A 14,821-nucleotide genomic window follows, 5' to 3' on the forward strand; every position below is an offset into this window, starting at 1 on the left:
GATTATTTAATATATATTGTACCACATCAGTCAAATGTAATGAGTTAAAAGACTCTGTTTTCTGAGAATTGCACTTTTATCTTTACCTTGAATGATTCCTCAAAATTAACACTGTATATGACTTAAAAATGCGGCAGGTAAATTATAGACCGTCCGTTGAACATCATTATAATCGTTTAATGGCTTTTAACTCAGTAGTTGCTCTTTTCTCGAGTATTAGTTTCTCGGCTGATATATCGTGCCCTTCGGAACAATGGCGCACTTCCGAAGGGCGGTTACTGATAACGGATGCAGACATGTGTGTGGTACCAGATAAGGGTATACTTTCTATCTGAGCTCTGTGATGCTCACATAAGTACCACAATACTAGATCCAAATCATCGTTTTATCTTCAGTATCAGGTAAATCGTCGAACATGAAGCTTTCAACCGTCTTACTTGCTCTTTGTGCAGGTTGTAGTCTATGTATGTTCATCCCTGGCTTCGACGGGATAGTTCATTTTACTGAAAGCAATGAAGATTTCCGCAATGCAAAGGGCCAGAAAGGTTTAGGTCAACAGGAGACTGGGAACTTTCATTTACAGGAACAAAAGGTCATCCAAAAGGCAGAGTCGCTTCCTTATCGATATATTATAGCCTTCCGTGAAGATGGTTCCTTGCAGTGCATTGAATCGCACAAACGAATGATCCAGGAGATGCAGAAGGAGTCTGTAAGTAAGCTTGCAAAAGACGATGCCTTTTTAGTGACAATTTCAACTTCAGCACCCTCTCATTTGCAATTTGGAGGTATTGATAGCTTTTTTGATATAAACGGTCTATTTCGAGGTTATACTGGCTATTTCACCGAAGAAGTCATTAAGAGAGTTCTCCAAGATCCAATTATTAAATTTATCGAACAAGAAAGCACGGTGAAAGCTTCAAATTCATCATCTCAAGAGGAAGCTCCTTGGGGATTGCATAGGATTTCTCACAGAGAAAAAGCAAAATACGGTCAAGATTTGGAGTATTTATATGACGATGCTGCAGGAAGAGGAGTCAAATCTTATGTCCTCGATACAGGGATTGACATCGACCACGAAGATTTCGAGGGGCGTGCTGTATGGGGAGCCGTTATACCTGATAACGATGAGGCTTCTGATTTGAACGGCCATGGGACACATTGTGCTGGGATCATTGGTTCCAGGCATTTTGGCGTGACTAAGAATACGAATCTTGTAGCAGTAAAAGTTCTCCGTTCGAATGGAGAAGGGACGGTGTCAGACGTTATCAAGGGTATCGAATTTGTTGTTCAGGACCACATAGATTCATCAAAGAAAGGAGGCCCCAAGTTCAAAGGATCTACTGCTAACCTATCCTTGGGAAGTAGTAAATCACCTGCAATGGAAATGGCTGTGGACGCAGCCGTAGAAAGTGGTGTTCATTTCGCTATCGCAGCGGGGAACGAAGATGAAGATGCCTGTTTGAGCTCACCAGCCGGTGCTGAAAAAAGCATTACCGTTGGAGCTTCAACATTCAGTGATGATAGAGCATTTTTTTCGGATTGGGGTACGTGTGTTGATGTGTTTGCTCCGGGTGTAAATATTTTATCTACCTATATTGGCTCGAGAAATGCAAGTTTGAGTTTATCAGGCACCTCAATGGCTGCACCTCACGTTGCTGGTATTTTGAGTTACTTTCTTTCATTACAACCTAGCTCAGATAGTGATTTTTTCGATGGCACTGTTTCACCTCAACAATTGAAGGAGAAAATAATAAATTTTAGTACGCAGGGTGTTTTGGGTGATGTCGGTGAAGAGACGCCTAATAGATTAATATACAATGGAGGGGGCAAGAAATTGGATAATTTTTGGTAGGGTTGAATTAAATTAAGTATCACTTACCTCAAGTATCAGTTAAATTTTTTATAGTAACGGATTTTCTTTTCTGATGCCTGTCCATATATTATTCAGTCAGGCGAATAGAATTAACAATCCGTTTAATCGTATTTTTTAGGTGTATACATATCAGCTAGTAAGAACAATAAAGCCCCATTGGCAAAGGAATTTTTTGTTATGTATGCACACAGTGAACTTGAAATTAGCCGCCAATAAAAAAAAGTTTAAAGAGCCTAAAAAACATAGCCGGTCTAATTGAAAAATTCAGATACATATTCTAAGCATTAGATGGATTCAAGTCCCGAGTTATTGAAACTCACCAAAGAGAGTACATCCGCGTGCCATTCTTAACTTTTACGATCTAAACCAAGCAGCAGCGTAAAATTTCGCCTCCTGGAGCAGACCCAGTCCAACCTTTTCTGTTTAAGGAGTCCAGAAACGTTTATAACGAATTGAAACTATCACTTCAACCCGGTATTGCGGTCAAGACATCTAGCGTTTACTATGTTATTGGCACTGTACTTCCTAAGAAAAAAACATTTGAAAAAAATAAACGCGATGCGATGCGATGCGATGAGTTTCCGGAGAGAAAAATTTTCAGGTAGCGACCTAGTTAACTAAACAGCATTAGCAAAATCATATCTGATAAATTGGAAGTCAAAGATATTTCAGCAACAAAGCCCACTACCGCAAGCACTTCAAAAACATCTAGAATGCGTCAAAAGAGAGCTAAGTCATATAGAAAGCAACTTCTTGTCTACAGTCACACGTTTAAATTTCGTGAGCCATATCAAGTTCTGGTTGATAATCAGCTGGTATCAGAATGTAATGGTTCAAATTTCGACCTACCGAGCGGGTTAAAGAGGACTTTGCAAGCCGATGTAAAAGTCATGATTACACAGTGTTGCATACAGGCATTATATGAGACTAGAAATGAAGGTGCAATTGATTTGGCAAAACAATTTGAAAGACGTCGTTGTAATCACTCTTTTAAAGACCCAAAATCGCCAGCAGAGTGTATCCAAAGTGTCGTGAACGTCAACGGCGCAAATAAACATAGATACGTGGTTGCTTCGCAAGACATAGATTTAAGGAGAAAGCTGAGAACTGTTCCTGGTGTTCCTTTAATTCATTTAACTAGATCTGTTATGATCATGGAACCGCTCAGTACAGCAAGTGCTAAGGCAAGCAAGATGACCGAAGAACAGAAATTGTACAAAGGCCTCAATGACCCAAACATTGAAAAGGCAGAAGCAAATAGCAAGGGATCCGAGAAGGAATCCACGCCCAAGAAAAGAAAGGCTGGCCCAAAGGCCCCCAATCCATTAAGTATGAAGAAGAAGAAGAAATCTGGTCCATCAGACGATGAGGTGAAAGACAAAGATGATGCTTCTAAAGACAAAAAAAGGAGAAGAAGGAGACACAAAAGCAATGCTGATGACTCCGTTGCAAGCGGAACACCGGTAGTGCAAAAACAATCAGCCTCAGACTAGTCAGATAGCGGGACGTCTGTGGTTTTATGAAGGTTTTGAACATGACCGGTTATCTATAATTGTCTTTGCTAAACAGTACTAAATATTTTGTGGTTGTATATGTAGAATAACATTAAATAATTTCTTGGAAAAAATGTGCTCTTCTAAATGTACACAATCAACAGTATGACACTGGAAAATCTTCTTCAGGTACTTGACAATTTTCGCTTATAGAATGGTCCACCCATTCAGGGGCAACAATTCTGGGTATTCTTGGTACACTCACCGAGTCCGAAGCCTTTACCCGTTCCTTTATTTGAATATGTACCTTTTCTAAACAGTTTTTTCTCCAAACAGGATCGGCATATGGTATGATGATTAGGTTGCAAAGAGACTGTTGGTCCGTTATTTTGCCACCAAACAGCCTGATTTTCATTTCTAGAAGCTTCTCATCTTTCAGACCGATTTTGCTGCGTGGGATGTATGCTATTCTATTGGAAAACAAAAATAACGGAATAATCTGGAGCTCAAAACTTTTGTCAACTTGTCTTGTTGATGGTAAATTTTGCTGGCTTTTTTGTAGCGAAGACAACTTACTCTCCGAGATATCATTTTCAAAGCTATCACCGACACAGTCCACCCTTCTTGTTGCAACTGCCCTCAATTTTTCAGAGACGCTAAAGCAATAACTAGGTTCGATCGGAAGAAGTTTCTTATATGCCGTACAATCCATTATCCAACGAGGGTGTAATATATCATATCCTCGATCAATTAAAGCCTTACATTCCCCGGTAATTTTACAACCGATTAGACGAACTTCTCCAATGCAATGGCGTTTCAAAATTACATTATGTATCAATTTACCACCATGTTTTACAATATCATCATCAAGCTCTGCCCGTGTAATCCGCACTCCAGTGACACTGTTGATGTAATCAGAGAGAACGTAAAAAAACAGTCCGTCAAAAATGTCTGAAATTGGCTTTTGTTCTCTGCTTTGGTGAAAGGGGTCAGAAACTAGTACCCTCTTCCTTTTCTTAGACACCAGTTGAAGTTGGAGGTTCTCAACTTGATGGCTTGGATTAGATTTAGTCCGCCTGTTTTCATACAAATCATCGAGTGTGTAACAATCTGTCCATTCTTTGTCGTATCGTATTCTTCTACAATAACCTCCATATAAAGTGCAGTTGGTAGCATATTTTTGCATGTTTGTTTCAGTGTTATCTAATGACCGTGATTTAATTTCTAAAACGATAGACTCGCTAGGTTCAATCCATTCGGCTGGTGTTTTTGAGCCAAACTCTAAAATAGAAGATGGAGGACAAAATCCTGATGTTTTTTTCCAGTGCCCTCTGGTTTTACGGTCGATCTCTTTGAATTCTTCTTGAGAAATTCCGTTGGCAATAGAACAAAATGAAAGGACTTTTTTAACACTCATTTTTGGATTTTTTACAGGCTGTTCGACACTTGAATCATTTAAAATTTCGGGGGAGCCTTCTTGATCCGTTTTGGCTGTTTCTTGTTCATCCACCACGAGTAGCCCAAGTATAAAAGAGTCTTTTTTTCCAGAGTCTCTGCCGATTATGATTAGATCCAAATTCTCTCCAAACTCCTCTAGATATTCTGGCTTCACCTTTATCCAGTTGTTGTTTCTACTGGCGACATTATAGCCAGAATTATAATGTTTCAAAACAACTCCTTCTGAACCCAGTGAAATAGCAACTTCTAAAGCCTTTTTTACCGATTCTGCATCATAGCATCTAGAATATCGTACTATTTCAACAATACCTTTTAAGGGTGTCAAAATACTGCTCAGATACTCTTTTCTCTGATAAAGGGGCAATGGCGTCAATGAGGTCCCATTAAGATATAATAAATCAAACACCATATAAAGGGGATGGAAATCATTATTGTTTATGTCATTGAAAGAAAGCGCTTCTTTTGCACTTCCTTTCACAAGCCCAAACGGGAGAATCACTTTCCTCATTGCATCAAAAGTAACCATTTCACCATCCAAAACACACTCCTTAACGCTGTCTGAAAACTTCAAATATTGCGATATAGTTCCCGATAGTAAATTTTCTCCATATAGATATGTGTAGTCAATTCCTCGTCTACTAAAAAAATTTATGGATCTTCCATAATTCATATAATGAACTTGGATTCGTTCACCGTCCATTTTCTCTTCAACAAAAAAGTCATTGCGCAAGGCATGGCATATCTTTTCATATGAAAGGTTCACCTTCTTGGCCAGTTGTGGTGCAAATGCAAAGCCAACTTTTATACTCAATTCATCATTCTTTAAACGAACTCTTGGATCGTAGAGTTTTGATGTCACTACCCTTAAATCAGATACAACACTAAGGTAATCTTGGGCATCAGGATGCCAACAATTCAGAAGCTTGTGCTCTTGTCCCCCAATTACTCTATTCTTAAGTACGATATCAAAAAAGTATTTTAACTCGACAAAAGTCATATTCTCCAGACAGTATAGAAAGGGTTTCGACTTGACGAGGTTCTTGAAACCACGTCCAGACGCGTTCATCTCTTCACTTAATTCATCCAGATAATCATTAATACTGTCAACGGTAATAAATTTTCCAGTTGTTTCAGTCCTTCTTTTGCTTATCTCTTCCACAAGAAGGGAAGAAAGGCTTCTACCTTTCCCTACACGTTGTTTCCAATCTTTCAATCTTTGTTCTGTTGGAGAGTTTTTCGGCAACTTTAAGTAAGAGCATACAGTTCTTATTAACACATAATCCTTTATGTTATAGATCCGTCTATCGCGGTATGGAAGAGCGAGAATCAACGCAGGATATATGTTATTTCCTACCGTTTTCCTCCACAACTCCGTGAAGTTTGATATTATTTCGTAATATCTGAAAGATACTGATTTACCGGTTCCTGCGGTCCCATTAATTCGAACCTCATCTACTTTGGCAAATAACTCTTCGCAAAGCCACCTAAAGTCTGGACTAGGTGCAAAGTTTTGAGGCTCAGGTATGGTTGGTAGTGCTGATGCCATATTCTAGAGGTCCCATACATTATTACTCCTGTTTTGTCTTTTTTTCTTTTTGAATGTTTATTTTATAAATGTGTTTTATGGCTCTTTTAAATATTTTTAGATGGTAGTAAATACAAAAAATTGACTAAATAGAGCAACAAAAGGTAAAAAAAAGGGTTGGACACATTTTCAAGTGTAAGCCCAACATCCTTTCCATTACCTGTCACTTTCCAAAGGCTATCATAACCATTGCCGGTGTCAAACTTGAGGGGCGTCACAAGTTACACACTAGAATACTCACATTGGCATCAAACAAGGTTTTTCACTGTTTAAGTTCTAACTAAATTATATTACCTAGAGAGTCATAACTAACAGGTTCTTCGTCCTCTCCAGACTCACTTTCTTCATCTTCCGACCCTTCAGAGAGCATTTTTCGGCTCTTTACATTATCAATGCCAATGGCGTTACCAAGAGAGTCATATTCTATAGATTGTTTATCACTTTCCAACTCGGATTGATCAGAATCCTCTTCGCTTTCCGATTCATCAGATTGCGCTCCATTATCCCTTCTATTTACGTTACCCATCATCCAGATGTCTTCATCCTTAGACTGAGATTTTCGTTCTTGATTTTCCTTTTCTAATTTCTGTAGCCATTCCTCTTCAGCCTTCTTGACAGAGTTGGAATCGGTGCATTGCTGATAGATTTCAAGTAATTCTCTGTTTAAGTCTAAAAACCCCAATCCCCACGAGAAATGGGACAGCAGTTCACTTGCCCAATCCATTCTCCCGACAATAGCAAAACAAGCGGCTAATGCCTCGACACAGTTAAGCCTCCACGGTCTCCCGTAATTCACTTGATTAGCGGCCACTAAATAAGGTAACAATCTTTCATGCTTACCGCCTATTTTATTGAAAGGTACTTCTTCTAAACGGGCCCAAGAACATTCAACCACTGAGGCACCTTGTTGTTCAACAATCTCGAGGTCATCGGGGCAGACGACACCATTACCGTTCGGCGAGACAACAACACCTTGAAATTTCTGTCCCACTCTTAATGATTTGATTAGACCCAATCTTTCAAGCTTTTTACCGCTACACCTTTTCGGATCACAATGGTCAAAATCCCACATGGCCAGTTTGACAGGAAATTTTGTCATTTCTGAATTATCGTATTTCATTTCCATGCGCTTATGATTTTGCCTTGAGCTGTGCCCATTAGCACCTCTCTGTGGTTTTCCGTTTTTGGGCTCGTGAGTCTTGTTTTTACCTTTCCCCATTTTTGTTGTTCTATAAAACGCTCTGTAGTGTGAGGTCTTTAACTCAGGTGTCCCTGAACAACTCTATGGTTCAAGCTGACACGAACAAATAATGAATTGATAAAATTTTTTTAATAGCTCCTCATCGCATAATAACCTAGCCTGTCCGGAAAGTCAACGGCCCACGTAAAAAATAAAAAAAAATACCTACACAATAACTGTCTGGATATATTGTGTCGAACATCAAAATAACATATATGTTCTTCTTGTAATATTTATTCTAAATGAAGCTATACTTATCTCTACATAACATGTAAGTGTGCCAGGAAACTACCGTACTCTGTCCACTATTGTTTGTTTTCGCTGTCTGGAGTGTCTTCGGTAGATGGGGCATCCGCTCCACCAAATAGACTGCCCGCCATGTTTCTAAGGGCAGGGTTCTTCATCAAGTCAGACAAATTTGGAGTTCCTCCACCAGAAGTAAAGCCTTCAGCCATTTGCCTGATACTAGGATCTTGCATCATGTTTTGAATATTTTGCATAGCACCAGGATTGCTCATCATCTTTTGTGCAGCTTGCATTAATTGTGGGTTGTTCATCAAACCACCAAGACCACCACCTAGTAAAGAGCCTAGATCTGGTAATCCGCCTGCACCAGCACCTTGACCAGCATTGGCGCCAGCATCCCTTGGTTGTTCTGAAGTGGTTTTCTCCAAGTTCAAAGATTGTTCGACCCTCTTCTTAGCACTTTCATAATCCCTTTTCATGGCATCTGTTGCGTTATCGCCTTCAATGTCAAGAACCTTCTTATATGCTTCAAGGGCTTCTTCGGGCTTACCTTGTGCATACTTGGCAAAACCTAATCTAGAGTAACCTCTGAAGTAAGATGGGTCAACAGAAATTGCAGATTCTGCGTCTTTGATCGCTTCATCGTATTCTTTCAAAGATGAATGGGCTGCTGCTCTGTTGGCGTAATAGATAGCATTTGTTGGTAAAACGTCGATGGCTTCAGTATATTTGCTGATGGCAAGTTCGTATTCTTTGTTAGCCATGGCTTTGTTACCTTGAATTTTCAAGTCTTCAGCTTTGGCCTTGGTTTCGGCATCTTCTTCTGGAATGTTAACTTCGACATTTTGAGCATCATCCTTTTTACCCGATTCTGGGGATTTTGATCCTAAACTTAGTAGGTTGTTTAAACTCTGGCCCTTGAATGTGGACTTGTTTAAGATGCTTGATACCGCGTCTCTCTCGAAGCCAAAGGCTTCAGAGATACAGTCCATAGCGACATTTAATGAATCAGCACTGTCTTCTGAGACTTCTTTCTTTTCCACAATGGAGGTAAAGTAGTTTACAATGAGGGACGCAATTTCTTCTTTTGAGGCTGACATCGTACAATTACTTTTATATCGACAAGTTTTATTCAATTAAGAACCTATAGCAAGCAGTCCGATTATACCAAGACTCATTATATATATGGTGGCAAATTCGGGATTAAACTAAGTGCAATAAAAACCTTCTCGGATCTTCCATTTTTTTCGATTGAAAAAATCGAAGGTTTGAAAAAGAACGAAAATCTACAAAAAAAGATACAAATTTTAACTGAACAACGGTAGGAATGACAACGAAAAGGAATAATGGACACTAAGTAAGCTGCAGCTCTTCTACATTCGAACCTGTAAGCCTTTCACATCTAGATTTCCTGTACGTTCAAAAAAAAAAATTAATCTTCCCCGCCAGGACTTGAACCTGGAATCTTCTGGTTCGTAGCCAGACGCCGTGACCATTGGGCCACGAGGAACAGATTTTACAATATGAAATTTTGGCTCGTTTTTCACCATCCATCCTAAAATTTCAAATTGCCTAGTACCTACCTGTTATAGTTGGCACATGAAAGAAACAGACGCCTGGGAAATTAAATGGTTATGATCGAGGTTAGATACCAAATGACCTCTCATTTGCGTTATTAGAAATGTGATGAACAGATGTCTCACTTACGTTTATGGATAATGGTTATATATGGTAAGAAGGTGAAGGTGAAGGTGAATAACGATGAATATCCAAGGCTTCCTGTGGAGACAATTCCCATGAATTACTGAATATTTTGCACGAAAATAAAAACATCAACACCAACAGCCACGGCCACACCTGAATAGCGTATACAATTAATAAATGCGACCACACATCTCGCGTTTCATAGCAGAATAGAGTAATAGAATTGGAGAGTCACTGATAAACAGCTAGTCATATTCACCAAATTTGTTAACTGTAATGGACGACTTGCACAACGCTTGGTAGCTATTGACTAGCATACGCTCATGTATGGTACTGGCGGCACTAAATTTGGTCTGTTTAGTGCTTCTTAAGCCTATATAACTATGGATTTGGTATTTATAAATATATCATAAAAAAATAACTGATTTGAATTTGTAGTTCCTATTTATTGTTTCTTTTCTTCTTCTTCAATTTTCTTTTTGAAAATATATAAAGTTTAAAAAGTCATAATATAAAAAAAAGAAGTTCATTTGGTAAATGAAATTAAGAAGCACAAAATTAATGAGGGGGAACACGAGAGTTTTGGAGTAGAATAAGAATATAATAGTTTTTAGTAGTTTTTCAATCAGCTTCATCTGGATTAACCACTGTTAGAACATTATTTTTTCCTCCCGGTCCGCCATTTATAAATGTTCCGTTGCTTATTCTTCTTGAGTCATCGAACGGATTAGTATCCGTTGGAACATTCGTATGCTGTTCTTCGACACTTCCGGACGAAGGCCCATGATTGGACGAAAAGGAAGAAGCATATAGCTTATCTGGGTATTCCACTGGTTTTATAGCCTCTTGGTATTCTTTTTCCATTCTATCTTGTTCACGTTTCATGTTGATATGTCTAACAATCAATAGAATACCAAGTGCAATTACTACGGCTCCAACAACACCACCGACAACACCACCAACAATGGCCCCGACATTGGCCTTCTTGTGTGTACTCTTTCCACTCGTCGAGTCTGATGCTGCTGTACCGGTGGCAGATCCTGAATTCTGAGCACTTTTCGTAATCGTATTGGTCACAAATATTGTAGAACCACCCTCAGTGTGGAGAGCGGTTGAGTATATTACGGAAGTAGCATCTTGTGATTGGGAACTAGTACTACTCGTCGTCAAAGTGTTTGCATTTTGTGAGCTTTGTGACGTCGTGGAACTTGAGCTCTGTGATGTTGAAGTAGAATATGTTGTTTGGGTTGAGTCAGATGTTTGTGACGTTGTGGAAGACGTTGTGGAAGATGTCGTGGAAGACGTTGTGGAAGAACTGGTTTGAGTATCAGAGTCAGAACTACTTACGCTATCACTGCTTGTATCGGATCCAATCCGGTATACAGAGTACGCGTCTGTACCACCACACATTTCGCTACCGTAGCCCAGACAATATGCGGTACATGAAGTCGATGTAGATTCTGAACCGGAAGGGTTTGTACTGCCGCAAAAACACTCTGAATGATTGTAAAGGGCAAAGTAGCTTGCACCCTTTGCATTGCACTGTTCATAGCAGTACGAACTTGTCTGGTAGGCATACGTATCGTCTTGTGAAAAGTCGGAAGGCAGTGAGCTAAAACAGTCCACCAACGTGTAGGTGCTTGCTTGCGACAAGGCGGGCAATAAAGCCAAAAGCAAACTGAATTTGTTGTTCAGTCTCATGTTGTGTTTGGAATTTCCTTATGCCAGTTTTTATACTAGCTGACGTATTATCCTAAATAGATGAGTTTCCTTCAAAACCTCTTTTTCTTTTTTCTTGGTTTTTCTCTCTGCCTCTCCTTATTTGAAACTTATGGATGATGATGGCTTTTCTCTTGCTGTTGTATACCTGTTTTGCAGAGGGTGAATGTCAAGTACGGAGTGTCCTTTAGTGTTAGCCCTACTTTGGGTTTGCTGCGTTATGCAAGAAAGCTTCTATCGCACTAAATTCTTCCAAATGAGGCTATGATACGCCAAACGCTTTTTATTTTCCCCTCCGTTTCCCTCCGTTTCTCTTCGAAAATTACATTAACCTCTTCACGGTGTAGCGGTATTTCCATCTTAAGATAGGAAAGGCGGAGAAAAATTTTCTGAGAGAAAAGAATCTTGAGAATGTGATGGATGATTTTACGGCCCTTTCAATGAAAGAGCGCGTGCTTTGCGGTTCATTTCCCCATGTCAACAAGTGTATTGCGCAATTGACGTGGCTCTATACACTGTCTTAATGCTTATCATTTGTAGAAGACCGCAAGGCGGACAAGAGAAGATATACAAGAGGGATGGCACGCACTACCGTCGCTGGCCTCGACACTGGCGCCGGCACTGGGTGTGAATGGCTCATTTCATAGTCCAAGACCGACAAGAATGTTAAACAGGGTAGGTTGGGAACGATAGCATGCAAGATCGGGAAATGAATGTACAAAGATCTTGATTTGAAGGCCGCGCGTAAAAATCAAAATCACCGTAGATTCCTCAAATAATCATAACCAGCTTCCAAGGCCAAGGCTTGCAAGCGGTATCCAAGCGCTACCGGAACGTAGAGAAACTGCCTGAAGGAGAATGGATTCGCGAGGGACCTCACAGATTCGCCGGAATGATAAAATAGGAAACTGTCCTCTCTGAACGGTAATCAGAACACTAAAGCGTAAGCACACAGAAAAAGCTAATCTGACAAAAAAAAAAAGTAAATACAGGCAAGCAACCCACTGTGGCTAGAGCGCTAAGATAGGGTGTCTTTGTTGATTGGTAGGCCTCAAATCTTGCGATTTATATACCTTTCATTCTTACGGCGTATAGAGTCTCGTCCCAGCAAACACGCTGCCATCCTCCAAAAGAACTTCCGAAACAGAAACGCGGTCTACCAAAAAAGCTAGGTCAGCGAACCATATTTACGCTTTCGTTAACCAAACGGATGTTGATAAGGGACCGTGCTGAAAAGGGCAATATATGGGGTTCACGGTTTCCCGGGTGCCAGTGTGATGTTTCGTTTACAACGCATGACAGGCACTCCGGAGGAATCCAAGATCAGAAAAAGGCACACATACCGCACAGGGAAGGAAAAAACAATTGCTACCAGGCCCACCGCACCGTTCGTATGGGGAAACCATGGCCATAAAGTTCCCTTTACGAACTGGCACAATTCAGCTGCGGCTCCCAAAAATAAATCACACCTTCAAAGCATCGTGACCCAAAGAAAACCCTGAAGATACCACAATGGCAACCAAAGGCAACTTAAAAAGGCAAACGAAGCACTCTTCAACAATAGCGCTCATTGAACCTCGCGGAGAGGCGACGCCATGCGCAGTTTCTCAGTCGAAACCTTCGTAGCAACCCGTCCGTCTTCAGAAATAAAGTGAACATGAAAAAAAAAAAATGACAGAAAATACTAGGAGGGTTCCTAAACGATTTTCTCTCTGACAAGCAAGATGTTCAGAAAGGGAAGTTGGTAAATTCTTTGCCTTTCCAATGGGCGATCATTCAACACTCTGGAGTATAAAAAGCGAAGGATCGCCATAACAGATCGATTAGCCTCGGATCTTGCTTCAATACTGATCTTGTATCTTAAAAAGTCTCCAAAAAACACCTTTCACTCGCTTATAACCATAAATATACAATGGCTTTCACTAAAATCGCTTTACTAGCAGCTCTCGCAGCTTTTGCTTCTGCCCAAACTCAAGCAGAAATCGACGAATTAAACGTTGTTTTGAACGATGTCAAAAGTAACATTGCTGACTACATATTGTTATCTCAAGATCCAACTTCTGGTTTCTCCTTGGCCAATATGCCAGCTGGTGTTTTGGACATTGGTTTCGAGTTGGCTTCTGCTACTGACGACTCCTACACCAGTTTATACTCAGAAGTTGACTTCGCTGCCGTCGCCACTTTCTTGACCATGTTGCCATGGTACTCCTCCAGATTGGAACCTGAGATTGAAGCCTTATTAGCAAGTCTTTCTACTTCTGCTGTCACTTCTTCCGTTGCTGCCACCTCATCTGTTGTGGCCTCTTCTGCTGTTGCCAGCTCTTCCGCTCCAACCACTTCATCTGCTGTTGTCTCTTCTGCCGCCAGCTCTTCTGCTGCTGCTTCCTCATCTGCTGCTGCCAGCTCTTCTGCTGCCGCCAGCTCTTCTGCTGCTGCCAGCTCTTCTGCTGCTGCCAGCTCTTCTGCTGCTGCCAGCTCCTCTGCTGCTGCCAGCTCCTCTGCTGCCGCTTCATCCTCTGCTGCTGCTTCCTCATCTGTTGCTGCTTCATCATCTGCTGCTGCCAGCTCATCTGCTGCCGCTTCATCCTCTGCTGCTGCTTCCTCATCTGCTGCTGCTTCATCATCTGCTGCTGCCAGCTCATCTGCTGCCGCTTCATCCTCTGCCGCTGTTTTATCTTCAGCTCAAGCTGCCAACTCTACTGTTGCCAGCTCTTCTGCCAAGACTTCCTCCGCTGCCAAGATTTCCAGCTCAGTCATTGCTCCATTTAACTCTACTACCGCTGCTGGTTCTTCTACTTCCAGTATTGTTATCGCATCTAGAAACGGTACCACTGTTACTGAAACTGCTAACACTGTTGTCACCAAAGAAACTACCGTCTGCGACTACTCTTCCACCTCTGCTGCCGTTCCAGTTACCACAACTGGTTACAACAACTCTACTCAACCAAAGGTCTCAACTACCACTGTCTGCAGCACATGCAAGGAAGGTACCTCTACCGCAACCGATTATTCTACGCTAAAGACTACAGTTACCGTCTGTGACTCCGCTTGTCAAGCCAAGAAGTCTTCTACTGCTATCAAGGTACAATCCGCAACCACTGGTATCATTGAACAAACCGAAAATGGTGCTGCTAAGGCTGTCATTGGCATGGGTGCCGGTGCTTTGGCCGCCGTTGCTGCCATGTTGCTATAATTTTAGTACGTACCGAAAATGTTCGTTCCACTTATGATTATATTATTATTTTAGCTTTCCTGTTATTCAAAGAAAAATACTTAAACTGTCATATGTACTCCTCTGTATTATATAAAAATTGACACATTCTAGTTCTTTTCTATTATTTAAAAAAATTTATAACGACGTTAAAGTAATTTTTTACTAAGCCAAAGCATTTTTAGAATGAATTTGTTGCGCATCATCTGCAAATGGTTTCTTCGATTAACATGACAGATGATGCCCTCGAAAGAAGAGTTGATAGACTCCAATTATCACTGACGTACGTACC

At 40.7% G+C, this 14,821-nt stretch overlaps 7 protein-coding genes and 1 non-coding gene across 8 annotated transcripts; 3 read left to right on the forward strand and 5 right to left on the reverse strand.

The window, feature by feature from the left end:
• Positions 1–415: 415 nt before the first annotated feature.
• On the forward strand, positions 416–1,852 carry YSP3 (putative subtilisin-like protease YSP3; the record flags this gene model as incomplete). Its single annotated transcript, XM_018365532.1, has 1 exon — positions 416–1,852. The coding sequence occupies one exon, from the start codon at positions 416–418 to the stop codon at positions 1,850–1,852; it is 1,437 nt and encodes a 478-aa protein (XP_018221787.1).
• A 734-nt stretch (positions 1,853–2,586) lies between these two features.
• On the forward strand, positions 2,587–3,366 carry UTP23 (rRNA-binding ribosome biosynthesis protein UTP23; the record flags this gene model as incomplete). Its single annotated transcript, XM_018365533.1, has 1 exon — positions 2,587–3,366. One exon carries the CDS (start codon positions 2,587–2,589, stop codon positions 3,364–3,366), a length of 780 nt encoding a protein of 259 aa, XP_018221788.1.
• A 157-nt stretch (positions 3,367–3,523) lies between these two features.
• DNL4 (DNA ligase (ATP) DNL4) lies at positions 3,524–6,370 on the reverse strand (the record flags this gene model as incomplete). The annotated part of the gene is made up of 1 exon (XM_018365534.1): positions 3,524–6,370. One exon carries the CDS (start codon positions 6,368–6,370, stop codon positions 3,524–3,526), a length of 2,847 nt encoding a protein of 948 aa, XP_018221789.1.
• A 319-nt stretch (positions 6,371–6,689) lies between these two features.
• TSR3 (ribosome biogenesis protein TSR3) lies at positions 6,690–7,628 on the reverse strand (the record flags this gene model as incomplete). Its single annotated transcript, XM_018365535.1, has 1 exon — positions 6,690–7,628. The coding sequence occupies one exon, from the start codon at positions 7,626–7,628 to the stop codon at positions 6,690–6,692; it is 939 nt and encodes a 312-aa protein (XP_018221790.1).
• A 326-nt stretch (positions 7,629–7,954) lies between these two features.
• Positions 7,955–8,995, reverse strand: SGT2 (Sgt2p; the record flags this gene model as incomplete). The annotated part of the gene is made up of 1 exon (XM_018365536.1): positions 7,955–8,995. The coding sequence occupies one exon, from the start codon at positions 8,993–8,995 to the stop codon at positions 7,955–7,957; it is 1,041 nt and encodes a 346-aa protein (XP_018221791.1).
• Positions 8,996–9,332: 337 nt separating this feature from the next.
• DI49_2410 lies at positions 9,333–9,405 on the reverse strand. Its single transcript has one exon. It is a non-coding gene; the product is annotated as a tRNA-Arg (tRNA).
• Positions 9,406–10,220: 815 nt separating this feature from the next.
• On the reverse strand, positions 10,221–11,300 carry SLG1 (Slg1p; the record flags this gene model as incomplete). The annotated part of the gene is made up of 1 exon (XM_018365537.1): positions 10,221–11,300. One exon carries the CDS (start codon positions 11,298–11,300, stop codon positions 10,221–10,223), a length of 1,080 nt encoding a protein of 359 aa, XP_018221792.1.
• Positions 11,301–13,230: 1,930 nt separating this feature from the next.
• On the forward strand, positions 13,231–14,511 carry TIR4 (Tir4p; the record flags this gene model as incomplete). Its single annotated transcript, XM_018365538.1, has 1 exon — positions 13,231–14,511. One exon carries the CDS (start codon positions 13,231–13,233, stop codon positions 14,509–14,511), a length of 1,281 nt encoding a protein of 426 aa, XP_018221793.1.
• Between the last annotated feature and the right edge of the window lie 310 nt (positions 14,512–14,821).

This window comes from Saccharomyces eubayanus, chromosome XV (genome assembly GCF_001298625.1).
Source record: "Saccharomyces eubayanus strain FM1318 chromosome XV, whole genome shotgun sequence".
NCBI classification, from domain to species: Eukaryota; Fungi; Ascomycota; class Saccharomycetes; order Saccharomycetales; family Saccharomycetaceae; genus Saccharomyces; species Saccharomyces eubayanus.